Source organism: Liolophura sinensis, chromosome 7 (genome assembly GCF_032854445.1).
Source record: "Liolophura sinensis isolate JHLJ2023 chromosome 7, CUHK_Ljap_v2, whole genome shotgun sequence".
NCBI lineage: Eukaryota > Metazoa > Mollusca > Polyplacophora > Chitonida > Chitonidae > Liolophura > Liolophura sinensis.
In genome coordinates, this window is record NC_088301.1 from 48,512,463 (window position 1) to 48,538,728 (window position 26,266).

Sequence of the window (26,266 nt, forward strand, 5' to 3'; positions counted from 1 at the left end):
AAGCCCACCAATTGCACATCTAATTATCTATAGCCATTACAAATGTCATCCAATTAGTATTCTAGGCTTCTTGTCAACCTGAGGTAGGGGTATGCCTCTGCATTAGTTCCTTGTTGTTTATTAGGTTTATAAAAAATGTGCTAACAGAGCAATGTAGAAACTCTAAACTCCATTAACAAAGCATGATCGCCAATGGAATGAGATATGCAAATTAAACAAGAGCAAAATAAGTAAATTTTGGAAACATTTCTGCCAAATCATAGTGACAATAAGGCAGACTAAAGGACAATAAAGCAAGCCGATATTTATCAACAGTCATCTAGTGAAATATTGTAACAATATTGTAATATTCAAGAATTTTTCACTTGTTTCTGAAACAATGGTTTATATCATTGTAACAAAACTCTAAGATCCAGAATGTCGGATTGTGAGTAAAATCATTTCTAAAACGGATGTAGAACAATTTCCTCCCCAAAGGCAGGCAGAGTAAATGTGTATCTGTTCTATTAATAGCATATTACACCAGTTCCTGTTGCATGGTCTGATTATAAAAATAGGTCCTGGTGCACAAACCATGTTATTACAGACATTTAAAATTGAACTGCTACATGTAGCACAATTAGAAATATCTTGTATGGCTTATATTTACTACAAGAAAGAAATTTAAAATTGACAGACTGCTATTTAACGCAATCCTCAAGAATTTTTCACTTACAACATTGCAGTCAGTTTTAGGGGAGGAGGACACCGGAGTGCTCGGGGTGAACTACTGACCTTTGACAAGTTGCTAATGAACTTTCCCATGTTTTCAATAAATGTTTTAAAGACTGCACAATCAGCCACACAGGTGTCACCTCCCGCCTATTATCACCAAGGCAATAAATACTGTGACAGCAAGAGTAAATGAAGTGACATGCAATACCAAAGGAGAGATCAATCTGCTAATAATCACAACTTTGATTGATGTTTAACACTACACTCATCAATTTGTCAGTTCACAGATGGCAGTCAGGTTAATGGATGGATGAAAGCAGACAGTGTCTGAAGGAAAAAACCACTGGCCTCCCCAGACAGTTGACAAAGCTCTCAACCTAAGCCAGCAGTTGAACTTCAAGGCTTTGGGAATTACTGTCCAAGGTGCTGTATTTCCATGTGTAATACAGAAAAGCTTTCATTCAGAAGCCACTAATTATCACTGTTGAACACTGTAAAGTTCTACAAGGGCAGAACACAAACACTAAGATCTTTTTTTTTCTTCAGTTAAACAATATTAAAATTATGACAACACACTAACAAAGTACCCTTTACTACTGAGGATCAGAGTTTAAATCCAGCAGTTCCAACCTCACTCATGGTGCGTACTTTCAAGCTCTGGCTGGTTTCATCCAGTAATATAGCCCTTAATGCCTTTGCAAGAGGGGAAATGGAAGGCAGTACAATGTAAATCAAAAGAAGATAATACATTCACATGTACTGTTTTGTGTTGAGTATACACCTGTATATACGTGACACCCACAACTGTCAGACATGTGCATAGGTACATGGATATATTCATGTATGTATACCTATATGTCTGGTAATTAAGCATCAAACAATCCAGGTCTAAGTTACCAGTAGAACTTTCTACTACCATTTCATTCTCGATAACAATTTGAATGACCACCTGTCTGTTTGTGTGAAATGGGTGTACCTGGGCCACTCTTACTGTTGGGATTACAAAATGGCATTTCTGACGATAACACCATAACTCAGTGCTTATTGCTAGCATCATCTGGGATGCACAAATACAAGATTTCTAACAGGGAATAACTTTAGATTATTGAACATAGTCCCCTGAGAAGCACTGAAAACATGCTTGTTATGATACATTGTGATACATTAAAATGTTGCATATCATCATGAAAATTAATCACTGCATATCAAACTGGGCTCTTTGACAGGTCAGTCCTAACTGGCTTGAGAGCTTGGTAGATTGGTGGGTGTGGACACCTGAATTTTCCATTGTCAGTATTCTAGGCAGCATCCAAGCTTCTCTGAGATAACATTTTGGCACTGAGGTAGCCATGATTGAGTTCTTAAAAACAGACAGAAATCTCAATACCGATCTCTTCATTCTAATACTGAACCATAATGTGCAGTGGTTTTGTGAAAAATCCTTCTACTGAAGATTTTATACGCTAAGACTTCTGAAGATAGTTAAAAATTGATCAGCATGCCCTAGATATCTAAACCTCATGTTAATTCAAGATTACATGCTGTTTAAATAAAGCTGGAGCTGAACAAATATGCACTCTCAAGCCTATTAAATATACATATTAACTCCTCCGACAATTTAAACACTACAGGAACTCACAGAGACAATTAAATGAAGCTAGCAAAATGTAGAATTAGACTGAAGGAATGAATGACTGGGGCTTTTTTTTTTTTTTTTTTTTTTTTCTTTTTTTCTTTCTTTTTCTTTGTGTGTGTGTGTTTGTCTTTTTTTTATATGGACAATTCAGTCTGAAATAAAGCTCTATCTATCTATCTATCTAAAGGCCACACCAGCTAAAACTTATTGAATACCTGAATATTTGTAACACTGTCCTACATACAGTCACAACAATGACTGCTATGTTTACAAGGAGCACACATGTGAGCAACATGTGTCAGGATGATAATGACAAGCGCATTTTCGCAAAATGTATACATAAACCAGCTTTGTCTGATCCCAGAACAGCATGTAACAAGCATTGATAGCACACACACACACACACCTTTTATGCCTTATGGGGAATCTTTTCCTGTGCAATGGCGGCTCTGGCCAAAGACGGATTGACGATTGTTTCCTTTCAAAACATGAGTTAGCAGTTATCCCATAAATCACCACTGAAAAAGCAGTAACAAACAATACAGTACCCATACTACATTAGGCAGGAAAGGTTTGCCATTATATGTATACTGCGTATGTTCATGGGTTTGAACACAATGCTACGCAAAGTCTACTGTTTACTGAAGAGAAAAGTAGGTTCACTTTTATCACCAAGTAAAACTAAGAGTATGAACATGAACTATGAAATGTGTACCAGTTGGCGTCAATGAAATACAAAATATAAAGAATAAACTATAAAACATGTACATTGTACCGGCATGTACTAACAAAACAACACTGCATCTATACTGCTCAACGACAGGTGATATTCGCAATGACACTCACTACTCTTTTTCCGCCTGGCCTTGAGCTGGGTTATACATCCTTGCCTCATGGCCACCTACATCATTCATAACCAGCCCCTCTCCAAAAAAAATATAACAACAGTGTTTTACCAGCCCTATACAGGTACGCCTGGCAGTGCAGTAAAACACCTTTTGTGGGTCACCGCTAAGCAATGCTGCTTGATATATTATGCATCAGAGATAGGGTATTTAATATTTGAAATTGCCCCAGGTGAAAGAGCCTGCAAGGCTGGCAGCTTGCCTCTGTTCTGTTCTGATTCATCTTATATTACATGTATGACTTCAAGTCTGGCCTGATCTTGCCAGGCTAAACAAACATATGTAATTACAATAACTGCAATCTCAGTAAACACAAATGTATCTAAGAAAATATTAACTTACAACTCTTAGTGAATTTCTCAACAGATAATTATGCTACACTATGTTCATTCTGCTCCAGAAAGCTACAGCACAAGTCGCAGTGTAAGTTACAGGAGCACACTGATTTAGCTTACTATTTATGTACTAAATTTGTCAGCTTCAACCTCAAAAATATATATCTCCTAGCTTTCGCGTGGTACAATGCCATACCACCACATGCAGCTTGCGCTTTTCTCTGCAACTTTTCAGATAATCACCAAGAATGACTAACAGTTTTTTTTAGCTGTGGCTGTTGAAAGTGAAGTAATAGCATTTTGTTACTTTGGTAACCAGTTAAAACAACCAGTTTTTCACTTCTATCAAAAACTGACAAAATTCTAATATGTTTTAACTGGGTGCAAACTAAGAGTGCAGAAATAGTGCATCAACAACCTAAAAAGTCTGTATGGCAGGATTAACCAATCAGTCCTCCTTCTCTCTTCAGTTTGGACCTAAACACTTGAATTGCGGATGCGTAACCTATAAAAGGATCCAGTGGCCAAGGGTGTAGCCATCTTAACAGATTGCAAAGCAAATAACAATATCTACAAGAGCATAGTTTTGTGGAGATAGAGGCTAACACAGGATTGTATATACCTTTGGCAGTGGTTCAGCCATGGTAGCTAGCTGCCCTGACATAACACTTCAACCTTTTTGCTAAACTGGCTCCAGGCTCCACTGAATCCATCAAAATAATTAAAATCAGGCCATATACGTCAAAATCCATTATCAGTTTAAATACAAGACTAAGGCATAAATAATAAAGTTATTTGTTTGGGGTAAACCTATACCTCATATACCTGATGAGAACTCATCCTACCCAATTTCTGTTTGGAACTAAAATGAGCATTTCAATTTTTTTTCTTTTTCTATTTTTCTTAAGGATATAACAATTAACATTTGTTAAATTTGTACATCTGTTCATTAGAGGGGAATTCCCTGACAACCTTTCACATAACTTGTCAACATGTCATCCTACATTAATACATTTACTTATTGTTTCCTGATTGTTGCCATACTCAAGACATTTTCACTTTGAGGATGGCAGTCAGTTTCATTGGTAGAGGAAATCAAGTGTCTGGTGTAAACCATCAACCTTTGTCGTGTCACTCACAACTTTAAGTGACATACAGACATGCAGATCATTTTGGTGGAGAGAAGTGGTCTTCAACAAAAGTAAGACTATGTTGTTTGTTTATTTGAAGTCAGTGCAAATGACCACACCAGCGTCATCAACTGCTAATTGTTCACCAAGGCCCCACAAGAAGTGAGAGTGAAACAATCAACAAATTCAAGGCCTGAGGCGAGGTGAGAGCCCACACCTTGTCTGTCCTAGTGACTGAAACACAAATGCCTGTAACAAATGGGCCACAGCCTGCTCCCATCAAATATCTTTAGACAACAAGGGTCAAAAAACATGCAGGAATCAAGTATTAGAAACTATCCAATTCTAAGTGGGCCAGAGTGGACATTTGGAAAAATCCAATCCCCACAATATTCTCATGGAGCACATGTACAACAACAAACAAAGTCACATTCTTGGTTTGGTCAAATTCCTAAACATATTTAAACCACTATTTTTATTAGATATTTCTATCACAACTTTGGACCATATTCCTGCCTGTATAACATGAAACTTTCTTATGTGTCATAATCAACTATCAATTTATCTTAATACCATACCTGGCACTGGTACCTCTAAGCAATGAGGAGACGTGTTATTTGAATCAGCACAATAATATCTTGTTTAAGTATTACTCGTCTTCATGTGTTTACATATAACCTATTTGTAACTCTTCAGTCTTTTCACCTGAAAAATGTTGCACTTGGAAACCTATGACAGTTTGTTGCTATGGAAACCAAAGTATATTGGAAAACAACCATTACAGAGGCATCAACAATAACCAAAGGCTTCCTGGTCAAAGGGTAAATAATTAAAAATCCTTATAAGAACACAACCTAATATGACCAATCGTACTGGATTGGTGGTACTTCAAAATAATCCTAACACAGAGATGATGTAATCAATGCCATACATGTACTACATACAAACATTAATTTCTATGAAACTTGGAAAATTTTATAATGGAAAATGTGCATGAGCACCAAGATTTTGCAAATTAAATTTATGTGTGTATAATAAAAAGGATCCTCGGGTGTTATTAGTTTGGTTATACCAATATAAAGAACATAAAATGCACATTCAATGTTCTGGGTTTAAGGTTCAGAAAACCAGACCTAATTAAATCACAAAACCTTAAAACTAATACTGAAAAAAACTCAGATGTGCACATATGTGCATCTGTACGTAACTAGACACACTAATTAAGGGTTACACTGTTGATGATGGCCGATGAAACACTTCTGCTCATTTATGCCTACCCCAACAAATATGGGGTGAGAGTTTATCCTTTGGCATACATGATAGCCTTACAAGATACCTGTGCACGGCTCAACTATCAAACTGAGCGACACAGCCCATTCATTAAAGCGGCCAATAAAGGTAACATCACTGGCTTCCTCATTGCTGTATACACGTACACATAATGTGCCTAACCTTCAGCTTAGGCAAGCTATCTTTACGGTTGCTATCCCACTTCCATATTGACCACTCCCGTTTGGCATGGCCACATAAACCTTAACAACACAGGTCACTACCGTGAGGTAGTGATAAAGCAGTCTAGCTGTGTACCATGTTTTTACCTTTATGTTAAATCTTTACAGGTATATAACCCATCAGAGCTGCATGTACACAGACACGCGCAGGTACATACATGAACGATGTTTGATAACAGCATGTCCTATAGTGAAAGACAGGTGTGACAACAAAACTGAATTTGAATGATGACACCTTATAGGTGTGCTGGTCTACCATATAAAAAAGGCGCACATTCATTAAGAATTCAAATCAACTCACCTGGTAAAATCCTGGCAGAAGACTAGCTGTATACATGGTGCTGTTGTTGTGCTTGTCCCAGGTTGATCTGAGGCTTTCAGCCTAAGATCCGGTGCTCACTTGTACACACAGTAGCAGATCCATCTGCCTGGCTGACTAACTGGTGGACGGAACAAATTATCATTGGATCTGGAGGGTTTACTGGTTTACTCTGCTGGCTGAATCAAAGACACTCAGTCGGAGTTCGTTCATCCACTGCCTCTTTATTTCACGGACCCTCAATAGCTCCGCGACACAGGTAGTGGTAAAATATTGATTAGCAGTCCAGTAGTAATGACAGACACCGTATATATCTGGTGCACTCTGCCAGGTAATTTCACAGCTAGGTGTGTGTGGGCCTTTGTCTTTGGGGCAGCATTACAGCCCAGGGTTAGCTTTTGACGAATACAGGTCCATTTGTGCTCGTATGGTCAATCCCAGAACAATTGAGGTAAATCTGTGGTATTATAAAATGTTTCTAGCCCTAAAGGACAGACAGCCATCAGTTATTAGGGTTGTCGGGGTGGGGCACGGAATGGGAAGGTAGAGCATGTTAAGGCTTAAAACTATAGAAATTTCACACGTTTTTATTATTTATTTATTTGACTGGTGTTTTACGCTGTACTAAAGAATGTTTAACCTACAGGACAGTGGCCAGAATCATGGAGGGAGGAAAACTGGTGGAAACCCACGACCATCCAACAAGCCTTACCACGTACCCCTTTATTATTAAGTAACTTAAATACTTACATATGTACAATGTACAGTGTTTCTGTTCTCAATGAAATCATGCACCAAACACTAATGTAATTTTATCAGTTGTGCTGCAAAGGGCACTCAATATGTGCGCTATACAGCAATGGTTTGTCAATACGCACACATTTACAATTACATTACGCACGTTCAGCACTAACACAGCCGTCATCATAAAAAACAACATCTTAATTTCATACCATTTTAGAGATTTCCGCTAAACCTTTGACATGTGTTGTATGGTGGCGTCTATATGTATACACTTCATAAAATCTGTCATTTTATTACAGTTTACAGCTTCTGAAATAACAATATTGCCCTCCAATAAAAGGGTACACTACATAATGCCTGGGATTTTTCATTTGACTTTATTATGTATGTATTATTGTATTATGTCAAAATATGAGAAGATCATCAAGGTATTAAAATTTACTGGCCTACATGGCCAATATCAAAATCTGGTATATTTTATAATTCCCAAAAGATATTTCCAAAAAGAAATTTCCCATTCAAACATCTTGTACATTATGAACCCTGCAAAAAAGTGGATAAATGAATAGCCCTAAGACTGTGAATGTTGTCTCTTTGACCGCATCGTTTCCACTTAATGACCAGCTTTGATGCCTATGTCTATTGATAAAGGTCATGAGCTAATTTCTCTAACTCCGGCATGGCCATGGTCATTGGACTAACATCAACACACCATTAATTTACGGTATTGATTCCAGTGACGAGGGACCCATCATAACTATCAACTAGCAACTGTTTACATGGGCCAGAATGGGTAAGCCATGACGGTAAGTTTACATCAATTATCTGACCGTATTTCTTGTTTAGTCAGGGGACAAGAAAGCCCTCTGGCATGACCAATCCTATGCCAGGTAGTCAGGGAGTGAATGGAAGGTGTAGGAGCACTCAGGGTGGGGAATAACCCCAGAGGTAAGTGTGAAAACATGCATATATGATGTGTGACGTAAGCACCACATACACCTAAATTTACCCAGTGCCATGTGATAAGATCAAAGTGGTACATAAACCAGCTTTTTTTTTTTCTTTCATACATTTGCACAAGTGGGACAAAAACTCACAGCTTTGTTCTTGCAGAAATAGTTTTGCACCAATAAAAGTGCTGGAGTCACCACTGGTTAAATTCCAATTACAAAAGGTGATTGGATAAAACTTATGTGAAAACAAGTTCTTATATTCTTCATCTTATTACAACACAAGTTTCACATGATTTCTTACCCAAAATAGAAAAAGCTTAATTATGTCAGTTAGGATAAAACAATAATTCTCAATTTCTATAAAAAATATCCCATCACACTGTAACTTTTTAAACTTTTTTGTAATAAGGAATTAAGGACATCATGATCATTTTTCTCAAAGATGTGAACATCACATGCACAGAAGGCAAATTTTTCGCAAATAATCAATGTTTATCCTATTATGGATATGCTGAGTGTATAAATTTCCTTTTTAGGAGCATTGCTGATCAGAAAACGAAGAGAATGATGAAAATATGGGCAGCAGTGTAAGGAACACTGACTTCACGACATAAACTCTTCTGACCATAACAACTCACCAATGTAACATGGTTTAATATATGTAACATTCAAACCGTAAAGTATATTTATATTCATTCATTTATCTGACTGGTGTTTTACACCGTACTCAAGAATATTTCACTTAAGAACATTTATAAAAGGATTGTTAAATATATATATCACACATCAAATAAAATCTCTGACATCAACTGATGATGAGAGAATTTGTTACGGACACATCTTCTCTAGTTCTCGAGGTGTTGATTTCCAATATTATTATTAAGCTGCCTCATGAAGTATATAGCTTTACAAGGATGTAATTATCCAGCAAGTTGCCATGACAACATGTTGGTCATACCTGTACATGTTCTTTTGTTGTCAAGCAAGGATCACATGACCACATCAACAAGCAATGGTTAAAATGCACTTCACAGCCATGTTTTGATGCAAACAACCATTAGGTGATACCAAAAAAAAAACTTAATTTTACTATATGACAGTCCAATAGGCATTTTATGTTTTCTATCCAAGACACATAATGGATGTTAAATTTGCAAATCAAATGTTGTCTGAAAGAGTATAACTTTCAATGTTATTCATTCACATATAAAACAAACCTCTCAAATTTTTATACTGAAAAATCAGGAACATTTCGGCACTTAAACAGAGATATGTCAAAAAAGTGTACTCACCGCTTGTCGTTTTTGAGGCTTTGCTTTTTCTAAGGCTTTATTTGCATCTTCATATTGAACAAGCAAGCAGGTTCTTCGGTATAACATCTCCTGAAACAGCAAATCACAACACACATGTAACATTCTTCTATGTACCATTCTGAGTCTTTTTTTTTCATGACAATTGATTAACTTTGATCATATATCACACACTGTCCAGACACACCAAGGTACACTGAAACTTTGCATGACATGTACACTAAAAAATCGATAATTAGATGTATATATACTGTGTCTTATTATGGCAGGCAGGTCCATGATGCCATAGAAATATCATGCCCAATCACAGTATACTGACACTGGGCCAAAAAGTCCTGTTTCCTTGTTCTATCCTTGGCACTGAGTACCAAGTGAGGCAGCAACTACTTTTTGTTGAAGTCTTTGGTATGACACAGTCTGGGTTTGATCTTAGGTCTCATGACTGAGGCAGACCAGGCTACCAAAGCAGTTTGCCCCATATACACGTACAATAATTACATGAACATCCATGTATTATGTACTACCCTAATTCTTCAACTTTTCAACTGCCTCTGTAACCAATATTGTGTAGAGAAATAACCGATATCAATTTCATAACAGAATTTGTTAGTAAAACCAAAATCAGGTATCTACACATGCATTTTAACATCTCTACCAACATGAGATTCTAATGAAGATGAACTATGCCCAATAAACTAAAAGCAACAAACATGATGTAGAATTTATCCCTAATGCATCATATGAATTAGCCTTGCAGGTACATTCACAGCCTGTCTGAAATTCCATCACAGGGAATTCTATGTCATACCGGTACATAATTCCACATTTTTTGCTATTTATTGAATTACGAGACACTAGATGATAGATGTGTACAAAAAACACATATACCTCCCCTCACTACCCTTTAGGGAATATTAAGAAATGCACAAATATACTGCACAGACCAGACTTGCCCACAGTGCAGCTCTCAAAAACAAAAACAAGATCTGTCAAATCTGCAAAATACTGAATAAAATTATCCACTAAAAAATGATATTAAAATCATAACAGGTTATACACTTAACAGGTTATAAACTCAATACCTGCAGTACTTTCTTAGATACCTCCCCTAACATTTACCTCGAAGGATTCTTGAACAGCAACTAAATATAACGGTTTTAAGAGAAACAAAACAAGTTATACCCATTTTTTTGTTAAAATTTAAGGCATATTTTATCTCTCTTAATTACCCTCATGTTTTAACATGTCAATATTTTCCGTCAATAGTAGGAAATTTCATCAATAATGATCTTGCTGGCTTACAGCCCCCAATATGCCACATTCCCTTTTTCATCTATTTATTTGATTGGTGTTTTATGCGGTTCTGAAGAACATTACACATTATTATACAACGGCCAGCATTATGATTGGAGGAAACTTGACTCAGGGAACAACCACAACCATATTCACATTTTAGACAGCCGTCGTCTTTTTTTTTTTAGTATAAGTGTCACAAAATTCTACGGATCACACGAAACTGTGGCTAATTTTCATTCATTGCCCTGTGCTTTAATCTAGCTGTGGCACAACTGTCCTACATTAAATAAAGTTTCACTGAAACTTTACACTGTAAATCATGTCCTCATACACTGTAACTTGTGAAAAATGTTACATTGAAGTGTTATTTTGTTAGCAGTTGAAAGCAGCTGCAGCCTCCATCATCCAACACCACTGTCAATGGTTGGATGCTAATTGTCTTGGATGGTGTGTGGTGACGGGTGTGGTGGAGTGAAAAATGAATGTGGCTTCTTCGGACTATTCCACAGAGGTGTTTTAGCAGCTCTGTTGACGTCACAACTGCAGGCTACTTAATTTCCAACCTGACCACTGGTGCCTTCAGGAAACTGTACTTTAAAGCCATTTTTACGCCCCAAGAAGAAAACTAAGAATTTTTTTTATGTTGTACCTATATATGTTAGGACACACCTAATGATAATCGTAAAAAACACAAAAAAAATGTAAAGGATTGTGCTGGATTTGGTCAGTTTTGGCCTTGTTTGCGGACCAAACTAAAAGCTTTTCCACAATATGGGTAGGGCAATCCACCTAAAAACTGCGAACAAAAATTTATCTCAACAGGTTTAGCCGTTTTGGAGAAGATTTTTTTAGCTTATCAATAAAATTCAAATGGCTGCTATATCATGTGACAGGAAAAACAGCAGAAAACGTCAAAAGTCGCTTCATATGTTCCTCATTGAGACTCCAAAGTTAGGTTTTAAAATACTAGCATGTACCCCTAATTAGGTCACACTTTAAACTGCATATGAAGAAATAAAAAAACCTTAATATGTGCTCTGCTGGACGGAAAAAGTTTCAAATATGAATGATCCAATACAATACATAATTCACATTAATATTTGCATTCCTTCACTTAACTAATTCAGTAGTTTAGCTGCATGTTTTAAGGCAATATATATTAGCATCATTAATGTTCATCTGAAAAAGTATTCAAATACTGCACTACCATGCGCTTAATACATACGTGTGCATGTACAATGACTAAGCACATGTATCAGGCAGAAATGAAGACAGTGATGTTGACATGGATTGGAGGGTACGATGTGATGGGAGGGGGGTGGGCGTGGGGAAGGGAATTCCCAAAGTTCATGACCAACTCAGTGTGTACAGATATTGACTTCTTGGTGTCTCAACTGGAATCGATCAGCCAAACCTCAGCAGAAAAAACAATGGGATCAAATGATTATTGATCAGTTGGGAAAAACATACATGAGTTAATCAGAAATCTTGTGTACAGTTTCTGAAGATCCTTCATGCACAAGGAGAAAATGTGTTGCCACATATATGCAGAAGGTAGTACCAGAGAATGTCTTAAAGAGTAAACAAACTGAGAATAAAATGTCAACAGTACAACACACACTGTACAAATATTACCTTGTCAAGACCATCAAACACAAACTTCATTAAGCGAAAAATTTAGCAAATGAAGCAATTTTTTCTTTTTACATCATCTCATGAATGTAGTTCCAGGAAATTTTACGTTCATATGCACAATGTCTGAAGCACTGAACACTTTCAAAGACTGAAGTATGAAGGTAGAAAGTACAAAAAAAAAAAATAAGACTTTGTTACTAAATTGAAAGAAAGTTCTTGAGTCCACAATACAACAAAGGTTGATTGGAGAACACGCACAATATGGTCACCATGTTTTCAGTTACATAACTGTACGGTGGCAGGTGAGGGTCACCGTTACGGCAGTTTTAAGTCTGGGAAGGCATCTTGACATGAAAGCAGATGCCATTACCAACTTACAATGCAACGTTAGCATTGAAGCTAGTCATCCCTTTCACCCATCCACATATGTACAGAGGTCTACAAGTGTACAAAGAAGCTTTTACCTCAGTCGGTTCTGTTCACTATAGACAGGGACAACAAAAGGCTCTTGAAGACATTCTTCATTGAAAGTCTCCTAGATGTATGTTAAAAGCTGGTTGTAGAGGGAAAGATAAGCACAATGCATTCTGTTATAATTCCTACAGCAAAAAGTTTGAGTAGATGCATTAATAGAGCAGGATATCCACACAGAATTCAGGTCGCAGGTACTCTTCTTTGTAAATTCTAGGCCCGCTATGCTCAAGGATTTGTAGCATTTATTTCACTGATGTATTATTCCATATTTTCAAGAATGTTTCAGTTAAAAGGTGCCAGCATTATGTTGGGAGCAACCGAGCATAACCTCTTATGAAGCCACGGACCAACAATAGCTTACTGGCAGATCAGAGAGAGTCAGCATAAGCTGTCCTTGAACTCCTTGTAACTGCCCTGGTGAGAGGCTTATGAGTCATTGGGCTGCACTACCATGCTAACCCTTGGCCACAGAGGATGTTTTAAACAGTTACATGTAAGCCCCAATTTTATAGCCTGCCAACACTGACAGTGTCACAATTCCATAGGTTCATTACACCGCACTTTTCTTGCACAGTCAATTGTTTACATGCTTTGACCCAAATGTACATATATTTAGAAACAAGATCTATTAGATAAGTAGGGGCCTCCATGACTGATATGGTTAGCATTCCAGCGCTGCGGCTCTCACCAATGCGGTTGCTGTGAGTTCAAGTCCCGCTCGGACCATACATGGGAAGATCTGCCATCAACCTGAAGATGGCCGTGGCTTTAGCCGGTTTCCTTTGTCCATAATGCTTGCTCCCATAGTATAAATGAAATATTCTTGAATGCAGCATAAAACATCAATCAAATAAATAATAAATATTGGACATAAACTAAAGACACGTATGTCTGTCTATGGAAATATCATGTGATATGTTCAGTTAATAATGGATTCAAAATATGTCATAGAGAGTAGAAATTCAATCCTAAAAAGGGCCGTTTTGTACTCATCTGGGGTGAAAATGTTTGACATTTTGAGTGCTTTAGAGTGATGATGTGGACAAAAAAACTGACATCATCCCAATTTAATAAGATTTAATGCCGTGAAATGTTTAAGATTCCATTTACATCATTGTAAAGCAGCATGGAAGAGGATAACATACCACAAACATGCACTTATGCCCTTTAGGTTATGAATATCTTCATTAAACAGTCATCTCTGTGATCACCTGGGATCGGTCTGAAGTTATCTCTATACTGAGCTCTTAAAAATGAACGACTGACTAAACACTCTGACCCATCGTGTCCTCCTATTCATCCATGATCCTTAGCTAGTAAATGGCGAACTTCCCTGCATTAGATGCACACATTTTTACTGACACAAGCAAGTGTGCTCATCATGCTGGTGATCCCCAACAAAATTCAGGTAACACCTAATGACCTAATAAAGGCTTTGTTGACTGCTTATTTACAGAAAGGTTCTACTAAAGAGCAATGAATCGTGGAGAATGTAGGTGATTTCCTTGCTGAGACTGGCACTGAACCTACACAATGTGGACTATTATTTAAAAGACAAGTATCTTCTTGAAACAAATTCAAGGATGACGAGGAGACATTACACTGTAGGTTTATGTACATATGTCTTTGTGTGGCAGGTAAAGTCCATGCCGCCACTGAAATACCATGCCAAAGACACAAGACGAGACCTCCCCCCCCTCCCACCCCCCAAAGTGACATTATACAGACACCATGTCCATCTTATGACTCATTCTCTCTTTCACTCACTCATCATTTTGACATATCACATACAGGTGCACCTCACAGCCTCATAAGACCCTTCTTCCTCCCCCAGGTAACCAGTTAGCAACAGCTAATAACTCTTTTAAACCATGAACTGAACAATGAGCAAGACATAAAGACAAAAGCTTAAGCCACACAAGAAACGATTTTGATTAAGTAATTGCTTAAGAACAACAGATATATCTCAGCTGTCCATCAAACCACCCTACAACTAAAAACAGTGAAGGGTTTTTATGTGATTCAGACAACATTACACAACATCTTTACCTAAATGTCAGTTAAATCTGGTTCAGCAGTTCTAGACATTCAATGAATTTTGCGCACAATCCATCAAAGTCTGCTTAATTAGCTGAACATTTCCAGATATGAGTTCTGCTCAACTTCAAAAGATCAGAATCACCCATTTTATATGTCTCTGTTTGATGTGCTGGACTGTTTCATGAATGATTCCAAAGCCAACCTGATCCACAGCCACACTGCCTTACATGATTTAAGACTGCTCTGCCTTAGGTTGTTCTGTACAGTGTACCAGACATATCAAAATAACTGTGGCGGCCCAGGGTGAAGGTCACCAAGATCTACAACTTGTGCTACTGGTTCATGATTGACATTCATGTCTTATTGCCTGAAAGGGGTACACATATTACAATACAGACAGGGATATGATAAACAGCTGCTAAACTAAGAAGTATATAACCCTCATGTGCACGCATTGACATTACATGTGTAATAACAGAGTGACATCCCCTGTGACGTGATGTGACTTTACAGCACAGTAGGGTCAACTAAAACAGTTTTTGGGTGGAGGAAACCACAATGCGTGGTGCAAACCACTGACCCTGAGAAAGTTACAAACTTTCTAACATGTGATATACAGATATGCGCACCATTAAGCTGGAAGACAAGTGGTCGTAAGTCTGTACAAATGGTCACACCAGTGTTGTCCTGTGCTCATCATCACCAGGGTCCCGCAACCAGTCAGATGCCCGGAATGCATAATTCCCTTTTAAGGCCAGGGTTGCTCATTATTCTAAGCTTGTGTTTTTTTTTCCTTTTCAGACAATAACACCCAAACATAATAACTCACCTTAAGAGAATCCATATAACGGCAATAAAACTCCAACTGAAAGCCAAGAGTCTTCTCATCATTGGTACTAAGAACCTCCAAGCCATGCTACAAATCAAGAAATAAGTGCTTCAGCATTGTGTTGAAATGAAATACCCTCAACATAATTGGAATTAAATTCCTTGTTAAAGTAATTGACAAGCGTCAGATCAGCTGAAATTACAACCTTACCTTGGCATCATTCATGGCTTCAGCCAGACAGCCCATCAGCCTGAAAAAGAAAACAATAAACATGAAAATTCCCTTCATTTTACTTCTCCACATACACACTTGTAGCATACATGAAAGGAACGGTAAAATGAAGACTGCGTCAATGAAATGGTCCTTCTGTTCTTGAGGCATACATTACATCTCCTCATTCTTTTATTCATTCTTTCTGATAACAGCTGGAAATTTTTAGAAATGTCTCCATCTAGGAGGTGATGACAACAGAATTACATGTACTTTCACAGCCAAACAGTGCCTAGGCCCCAGAATTTATGGCTCTCAATTTTTGACAGGGACTAATATTATGATATGGAGTATTAGAGATGAACTGTATCCATTCTGTGGAACATCACTATTTTGGTGCAGATGAACTACTATTCCAGCCCAACACATGAGGGTCCAGGAGAGCCTACCGGTAATTTTTTTTTTTTTTTTTTTAATTAAGATCCATCACGTTTTTTTAAATCTAAGTATTACTTCCTGTATTATATGGCTACACTGTGGCAATTTTCACAGAAAAAATATATCGCAAGATTTCGTTAGCAACATGCAATACTCCACAGTTAAGACATTTACGAAAGTATAAAAGACACAAAACACCGCTCACTTGAAACAGAACTTACAACAGATCAATGTCCTTAACCTACAGGATATTCAGAATAAATCTGATTTCCACAAATTTTGAATATGTCAGTGAGTTCATAAGGCCTACCTTTTCATTTGCTAGTTTGATCAACCTAACAGGCATCAATTAAGACAATATTAAACCTTGTGTGAAAAGATACCAAGACACCTGTCAATGTGCATGTATTAGATATTATTGTAATCCGGTGCTTGGAGATCTGAAAATTTTGCTGCAATGCACTAAATCATTATGTGATGTTCAATAAAATGATCCAATAAAAGTTCCCTCCATGCCACTAAGGCAGCATAAAACTGCACCCCAAAATACAACGACCATGGCAGTAGGCAATGCCATCATGCTTGGTGTTGATGATGTAAACACCAAAATACAACACCAAAACGGCAGAATGAATCATAGACAATGTCATCAGGCTTGGTGTTGATGATGTAAATGCCAAAACACAACACCAAAATGGCAGAGTGAATCACAAGCAATGCCATCAGGCTTGGTGTTGATGATGTAAACACCAAAATGCAATGACCATGGCAGAGTGAATCACAGGCAATGCCATCAGGCTTGGTGTTGATGATGTAAACACCAAAATACAACACCAAAACGGCAGAATGAATCATAGACAATGTCATCAGGCTTGGTGCTGATGATGTAAACACCAAAATACAACACCAAAATAGCAGAGTGATCACAGGCAATGCCATCAGGTTTGGTGTTGATGATGTAAACACCAAAATACAACACCAAAACGGCAGAATGAATCATAGACAATGTCATCAGTCTTGGTGTTGATGATGTAAATGCCAAAACACAACACCAAAATGGCAGAGTGAATCATAGGCGATGCCATCGGGCTTGGTGTTGATGATGTAAACACCAAAATGGCAGAGTGAATCACAAGCAATGCCATCAGGCTTGGTGTTGATGATGTAAACACCAAAATGCAATGACCATGGCAGAGTGAATCACAGGCAATGCCATCAGGCTTGGTGTTGATGATCAAAACACACTATCTTCCTACTTCAAACTGTTAAGTAATACTCTTTTTCAAATACAGCTTTGACTTAAAAAAAAAAACCAATATCACAAAAAACGAGCATAGCTCGGAATTTTAAGACGACATGGTCCATTTTCAATAGGCTCCTCCTCTGGTTGTAGACAAAAACTTTACATATTTTATAAGCCTTGATATTCTGTAGATATAGTGATGATGATAGCATTTTCAGACAGACAGAAAGACTTCACCATACCAAAATACGAACAATAATACAGGCACATAAACATACAGCTACACGTATTTAAATAATAGATATTAAACATATTAAACACCCACTAAGAGATTACAGGTATATATGACATCACATTTGGCCCCTACATGTCCATCAGCCGTCATACTCAAATGTACAGGTAGCTTGTCAGCTATAAGGGTTAAATGTACACTACTGCCAGCAGATCTTCCCATGTACAGCCGGATATTTTATGTAATAATGACCTAACTCAAAAACACTTATCTTTCACTGTACCTTCTTACATTTAGCAGCATAGTTTCTTTGACGTCACGTTTGCTTAGTTAAATTTTCCTTAGTCATATACATATAGGCCTGTTTACACTCGTGCTTATCTACTAACTTGTTTTTGCTAGCCTCAGCCAATTTCCTGTGGCTACAGGGTTCAAATCACAGTACAGTATAGAGTTCTTAACGTATAACTGTATACATGTACTACATGTAAGATGTCAGACAAACAATCAGCCACGCACAGTTATAAACAAGTCCCTGGGCTTAACAGTAAAATGTGGAACTTTCCAAGCAACAGAATATGGCTTATTGTAGCATATGTGTACCTTTAACACAAGTTAAAATATATGAAGGAAATTTTCAAACGTATGTATAGAGCCTTCAAAGTAGAAAATTTACCCAGGAAATAATTCTTATGGGAAATAGTGAAAAAAAGGAACAAACCAAAAAAAAAAAAACTTCAGAAATTATTAACCTGGAACATGTCCTGTGTTACAGTGCAAATCAAGTGCAAATATTGTGCAAGAAATACAACGTCAGACATACAGACAGATAAATGGACAGACAAGGTGATAACTTGTCTGTAGTCCCCATGGTGACCACCAATATAGGACCAATAAATTGCTGGCAAATTTTGTACAGACAAACTAGATACAGAAGAAACCATGCCTTACAAGAAGTGTATAATACGTGCTGCAATACAATAACCATTCCTTCAGCAAGTTAATTCCATGAACTGACTTGCCAGAGATTACAGCTATGATCCTGTTTGAAACAATGTCCCGATTTAATTGACTCTGTGATCAATGGCTCCCATCATGCCCATTTGCCAACCATAAATTGTACATCAAAAAGGCATCCTGTCAGCAAATCCCTTTCACTCCAAGTCTATCGACTTTGCCTTAAGATGAGGGAGATTTAATACCAATTTGAGAGTTGATACTTCCTATTCTATGTAAAGCAATCTTTTACTTGGATAAATCCGAAGTCATTTCAATACAGTGTGCAGTGCTGTGCAGTGTGCACTTAAGTTATGGAAGATCATACAACCAGTTCATGAAAACACAAATACTTCCTCATATCACAAATGTTTTATCCAGGATTAATTGATTGTTGTTGTTTACCGCCATACCTAAAAAGCTTTGCCTTATACCATAACAGCAAGTTTTATGGTGGACGAAACCGGAGTGCTGAGGGTAAATGCCACATTGGTGAAAGACAACTGATTTTAAACTAACTCAAGATGGTACAAATGGCCTGTTGCGCACCACTGACCGATTGTTGCCAAGGCCCTTACAACAGGTGAGAACGGTGGCATTTACAAATTCTCTTTCCAAGGCTGGATAACTACCCCACTTTGTGCAAAACATGGTTACGGCCTGCACTATTTACTAAGCTAGACCCATTCCTACCTCATCTGGGAAAACCATCTCCACAGTAAATTGTTAAAGGTGAAATGTACAGGGTTCCAATTTGCTATTAATATTTAACGATTTAACAACCTGGTAATGATGATGCTTGATCGTTCTATTATTCTGTATTGGTGAAAGCAAATTCATGCCTTACGTGACCAAACTTCAGATAGACATCTTGCTTTGTTCAACATATGAGCATTGACCACCACTGAATTTCAAATGTCAAAAGTTCTGCAAACAAGAGAAATGTAAAAGTTTGGCATTTCACCTTTATATGAAAAACAAATATGCCTACTTGTCTACTTTATCGGAGCTTTCATCCTTGTACACACTTGTAGATGTCAAGCTTGTTCCCAAATGACCATAGGCCCCAGCTAACCCTAAAATACAAAAATATTAATCATGTAACCACAAGTATGATTATAATCAAATCATGAGAGTTCATGTAGAGCACAATTTTCAGCCCACATTGCAGCATATAAAACATCTGTCTCAGTTTACTTTACTGTCAGAGGAGTCTGACTACACAACAGAGCAATGTACATGTACAGTATCTACTGGGATTCCCCTATATTGGCACTGCTGTATCAAGCCTCTGCACACTATCGATAGCAGCCCCAGACAAAGGAATCTTCAAAACATAAAAATCTGAAATCTGTCTTATTCAAGACCTCTCTGACTAATTTTTTTTGAATTAAGATTCAATATGTTGTACATGTTGTTTATACAGCACAGCACTATTATAGAAGAAAAAGTGCTTTTGGCGTATGGCAACATCCATCCAAAGTTATACTTACTTCTTTGAGCAAATACTGTCTTTTTGAAATTCTGCAAACAAAAAATATCAAGTGCAAGTAGTCAATCAACATAATAAATAAAAATATAGATAAAGATAATATAAAGGTTTTCAAGATTGGCTACACTATATCTTCTAATTTTTGGGACAGCCAGTCTGCTATTTTAAGCAAATGTACATGTAGCAGGAATAAATATTTAGATTTTTTTTTCTCACAAGGCCAGAGCATCTAATGAACAACACTCACATTTTTACATTTCAAAAATGCTGGGAAAGAAACTAAGATCTGCATAATCCCCCATTAATGTTTAAAAAACTTTTTCCATACCACTTACTGTAACGCTTGTGTGTAATTCTTTGTTCCAATGCGATTAAAATTCTCAACACGACAGGAAATAATCTCATCTGAGAAACACAAAGAATCAAGAGCCAAGTCAAACTCACTAACACTTCTCTCAAGAACTGATTATGTCACAAATTATACTTACTGCAGAGTCTTCTTTTAATGCTGATAAGTATTCAGACGACCAGTCACGCACCTGCTGAAACTTTTCATCAATGTCCTGAAGCATGAAAATGGGATCAATTTTTAGAAATTTTTACGAAAATAGCACAATATGAACATCTGCCAAAAGATCATATATGTATTATATTTTACATCACAGACTGTATTTTCACCAACTCTCAACCTGTACACATTTTTTGTAAGTTATCCAACTTTTTTATGTCTTTTAAACTCTTTTCTCTGCCTAAACTTCCAAAAAAAAAAATTATAACTTACAATTTGAAGAGCTTGCCAGCGGCTGACATACAAATGCTAAACTTCAGCTCAACACACAAAGCACTTTACCATTTATCTTACAGGAGTATAACACATAAAAATGTAGCCAAATTAAGATGAAAGAGCCTGAAATCTTATTGCAATATGGTCTTTAATATTTTTTTCCCAATTCTATTCTTTCAGGAAACAAGGATCGTTGAACATAATTTTTGTATGATGGGTATTTGGGACCCAATTTGTTATACATCATCTTTGCTTTAATGACGTTTCTAAATAAGGATGTGATGCATGTCTAATAAATTTGAATGTAAATTTGCTGTTTTATATCCAAACACTTGCCTTTAATCTGAATTATGATAATATTTGTGATGATATTAAAAATATAATTATGATCAAAATCCATGCTGAATTTTGTTAGCTGAAAAGACCAAATTCTAGTGCAAATATATTTTACATATTGCTATGTCAACACTTGTAAAAATTCTTAAAGAATGACAATATCAACCACATGGTGGTCCCAAATACCCACAATACAAAAATTATTTTGCAGTGTCCTTTTCTCTTCTAACACATTAAAAAGACATGAAGTCAATTAAAAAGACCTGGAACTGTCACATATGCAAGCCATCTACGATGAAACATCAAACTCTTGTTATTGTGCTTTACATGTATGCAAAACCCGAGATAAATATCTGGAGAATTTTTTGAGATACCATCCTTAGTTTAACATTGATTCTAATACATAAGGGGTAAAGTAATTTATTTTGTAATTCACAGCAATTACACAAATCCACAATGGAACATCCCCTTAAGCTCTACATTAAGCTCTACAAGTACTAACAAACTGAATCCATGCATGCAGTGCTTTTCGAGATAGCACTCTTAAAATTTACCTTTTCATTCAATCCAAGACACAAATTTGTAATTTATGGTAAAATTCCCCTTGACACTGTTGAAGCTGCTATTGGATGATGATGCTAACATTCATGGACTGACAGAATCTACACCCGTAGTTTGCACAGGCGAGCTAAAAAAAAACTCTCAAAAAACAGATTTTTCATGGCTGTGTTCGCTTACCCGATGACCTCCTTTTCTTACTTCGCCAACTACATTTGACAGCCTACTCATAAGTTCCTTTCTTAACCTTAATTCTGTTTGGCGCCTGAAGAAGAAATAACATACACATGGTTGAATTTTAAATGTGCAAACACTTTTAAGTACTGAGAAGAACACAATGACTGCAGAGGTTCTCAAAGTCACCTGGATGGGCCGGCATCGCTTGAACAAACAAAAAAATCAGTTTTGTGGCTACATTTATTCAAATAAATTTTTTTCAAAGAAATGTTCAAAATTTTACCTATACTCAATTTGAACATTTTCGAAGTTCTGAAAATCAACCTGTACACTTTACAAGTTATCTCACTTATACAGAAATATTCAAGACAATTTTTGGAAGCCAAGGAATGTATGAAATCAAACAAGACAAACACTAAGTAAATTTCGAATAAATTTGACCAACTTTGGCTCCTGATTGTTCAGTTCTGACATTAGCATAGCATGAATGACAGAAGACACAGTGTTTGGCTCGTTCACTCCCCCTGAAGATAGGTGGTGCTATTAGCTTCACCTCCTTTCAAGGTAAGCAGAATACATCAGGGAACCGGACTCCAGGCAGGTTGCAATTTTAAGTCTAGGTTTCCTATTTGTTTTTATTATTTATATAGGTGAAATGATAAAAATATTTCCGTCACTGATAAAAGTGATATCTCACTGACTAAAGTTAGATATCACTTTTGTTATTACACACCCCGACACCGTGACGTAACAAAGAAACATTCTGTTTTACAACATTCCAATCCGAGCTTAGCAGAATGATGTCATAATACAAGTTCGGTCAACTGCAACATTTCTTATGTCAGGCAAACAAGACAAGACGTCATCCAAGATGTCATGTGTGATGTCATGCTATATACCTGTATCTTGTGAAGGCCTAGAGCTAAAAACATTGCTGAATCTTGCTCAAATACAAAAAATCATGATATTGTCAAAATGTAAATAATAAATAGAATATTGCCTACTCCAGGCTTCATGTCTCGTGTGTTATCATTTTCACCTCTCACTCGAAAAATATGTATGATAATCAACCTTCACTGTGCAATCTCCTCTATTTCTTAAGTTTGATAAATGGTTTACAGCAGCAAAATGCAAACCTTTTTTGCCAGTTACGAGCATTTTACTAGTAACATCGATTTGTTATGAAGACATGGTGTTTGTTTAATGACAGAACATGGTGGCCATTGAGATGGATTAACAGTAGTCTTGGAGCAAGTGACAAGCCACTGTCATTGCTACAATACATAATGCAGCAGTGTACTTCATCACTCTAAATATGTAGTCTCCACATCATCATAGTTAATATTCCATTGGGCAACTGTGGGTCTCTTGTTTTTTGTCCTCAATCAGTGATTTCTGCAGTCAATTTTGTATTACTCACACCTTAAGTTTCCATAAGTCTGTTCACATTAACCAGATATGGCATACCGTTTTTACAAACTTTTGTCACAAGTAAGGATAATATTTCAAGAAAATCAGAAAATGAACAGAGTATTTATCTAGATACATTACAATTTCTATTACACATGCAAGGTGTTTCATGATATTTAAATGCACGCTACTCAACTGTTCATCAATTTGCAATTTCACACATAAGAGGCCAGCCTGAGTAATACTGGCAGTGATAATGAACCTAATCAAAGATGGGTGGTAAAGTACAAAAATATTCAATTTTTTGGCCAGCCAGTCAAAACAAATGCAAAAGGGCTCAATTTCAATTGAAAAAGAAAAATAACAAAATTTCTTTCTTTGAATGTGGAAAAATGAGTTCTATGCACCCCTCTGACAAATTTTTCTTGAACCTCCAATTTGAAGTATCAACATAATTCACATTACACTTAACAGATTTAAGAATAAGTATTTGCTCAAGAAACATTCAGCAGAACATATACATTGTACTTACTTCTTTTAATGTGAGAAAATTTTCCAAGGCTCTTTCCTTGCCAAATACTTCATGTGATATTAATAGTCGTAAATATCTGAAAGAGACACATTACAAAACTGTGCTAAATATTATTCCAATCCAGTTGTGTTCAAGACAATTTATGCTGCAGAGTCAGATATGCATTATATTATACCAACTATTAAGTCAGATGGCCTTATCATGTCAACAGTAATTTTAGTGTACAAAATGTTTGCCCAAACACAAACATGCACCAGTATTAATGTCTCTGTTCATTGCTAGAAATCTCACTGAAGCTCTATGTGTATTTATCTTTCAACAATAATATTTAGTATACTTACTTTTCTAAATTTCGACAGTCTTTCTGGAATTCATCTCCAACAATAACCTTCGTCGAACTGCCTAACTGTTTTTTAGACTTGGCCTCGGCACTTCTAGCATCAAGCTCAGGTCTTGGTGGCAATGGTGGAAACTAAAGTTTAAATCAATTACATGTACAACAATTACATAGCTTTCACTAGCTCTTGTAGCAGGTCAAACAAATTTTATTTAATTTCATAAAGTCAAAACAATGTTTTTTTCCATCCTTATGTATTTTCAATTTTGCATGTAAAATTTCAGCTATAACAAACATGTAAAATGCAGTAACCTATTTTTGCACCTCTTGGCAGAAAATAAGCCACCCATATTTTGCACTGGAATACCGTATGTATATACAATACCATAGGATTGCTATATGGAGTGCTATACATTCTAAATTCTCTTTCAGGGCTTTTTTCTACAATAAGACTGTACTTTATCAACATGTACTGCATCCTGTATCCTGTACTGTATCAGTTACTGGATTAACAGTTAACTTCATAAAACTGTACCTTGAATCTGTGCTTAAGTTTCCTCAATAAGACAGACTAAAGACTACACAAAAGATGAAATAAAAGGAACTGAAAAATGGTTGCAAACTATTTTTTGCCCTAGAACACATTAAAACATGGATCAACACTATTACCTCTCAATTTGGCCACAGGAGTGATATTTTGAGGTCTCTTCAAGAGTATCCAAATTCTTTCTGCTGCAAAAAAACTCAAACTCCTATGTTTCCCATATTTTTAACTCGCTTGTGTTGCAAACACCACAGAGAAATCTTGATTTAGTGTGAATTATCACCTGCAAACACAGCTTAGCAACTCTTGGCACTTTCATTCAGTACTCAAGAACAGTTTTTACATTTATTAAGGTCAAAGCTTACAATTAGCCCACTGACGCCTTGCTGGGTAACAAGACAATGCTCAAGCCACTCCACATCCTCGAACTGACGTACGACAAATCCATCTTCATCATCCTTGACCTGCAGGAGCAAAGATTACAACTTTCATATGGCCAATTCTAATAAAAAATTTCTGTCATAATTTTAGTCAAAATTAAAAAACTTGTCACAGTGCTTAGATTTTTATACCGGAAGTTTAAATTTTGACACTTTTATCTGAGTTTAACATTAATGTGGTCACAATTTTTTTATAAAGGGCCCAAAATTACACCCTAAAACCCTACTTCAAATTTTGACTAACTTGTCAGTCAAAAATGGCATTATGTCATCAGCCCGAATACTTACTTCAAAAATACTTGTAGCTTAATCATGGTTACTATTACCCCGAAACAATATTTTGCCAAGCCCATTAAACATGGTGACATACCTACAGCTATATGGACATACACATACTTGTACACTTCACCGCATGTACAACACTTCCGGTTATATAAAATATTAATAATATATAAAAACCTATACTAAGTCATGTCTCAAAGGGAGACAACTATGCAATTTTTTGTCCTCACGCTTTCGATAAGTACCTTATAATGAAAATCTTTGTAAACTTCCACAAGGATCCATACTATAAAATTACATACATTTCATACAGATGCAACATACTCAATGAAATATGCAAGACTGTAATTCTTCAACCTTTTCATGTCTTAGAAGATGTCTATTTAAGCATACTCTGATGTATTATTCTGCAGACTGACGAACT

The 26,266-nt window shown here is 36.5% G+C and overlaps 1 protein-coding gene across 1 annotated transcript in view; it reads right to left on the minus strand.

The window, feature by feature from the left end:
• LOC135470983 (sorting nexin-5-like) overlaps positions 1–26,266 on the minus strand; it is a 55,691-nt gene that overhangs the window by 26,022 nt on the left and 3,403 nt on the right. The window contains exons 3-13 of the mRNA XM_064750032.1: positions 25,486–25,584; positions 24,581–24,711; positions 24,240–24,315; positions 23,720–23,736; positions 22,301–22,385; positions 20,931–21,005; positions 20,444–20,474; positions 19,942–20,026; positions 16,042–16,081; positions 15,832–15,918; positions 9,540–9,629 (exon numbers count right to left, since the gene is read on the minus strand). Coding sequence (XP_064606102.1) covers positions 9,540–9,629; positions 15,832–15,918; positions 16,042–16,081; positions 19,942–20,026; positions 20,444–20,474; positions 20,931–21,005; positions 22,301–22,385; positions 23,720–23,736; positions 24,240–24,315; positions 24,581–24,711; positions 25,486–25,584 — 816 coding nt within the window. The remainder of the gene's footprint in view (positions 1–9,539; positions 9,630–15,831; positions 15,919–16,041; positions 16,082–19,941; positions 20,027–20,443; positions 20,475–20,930; positions 21,006–22,300; positions 22,386–23,719; positions 23,737–24,239; positions 24,316–24,580; positions 24,712–25,485; positions 25,585–26,266) is intronic.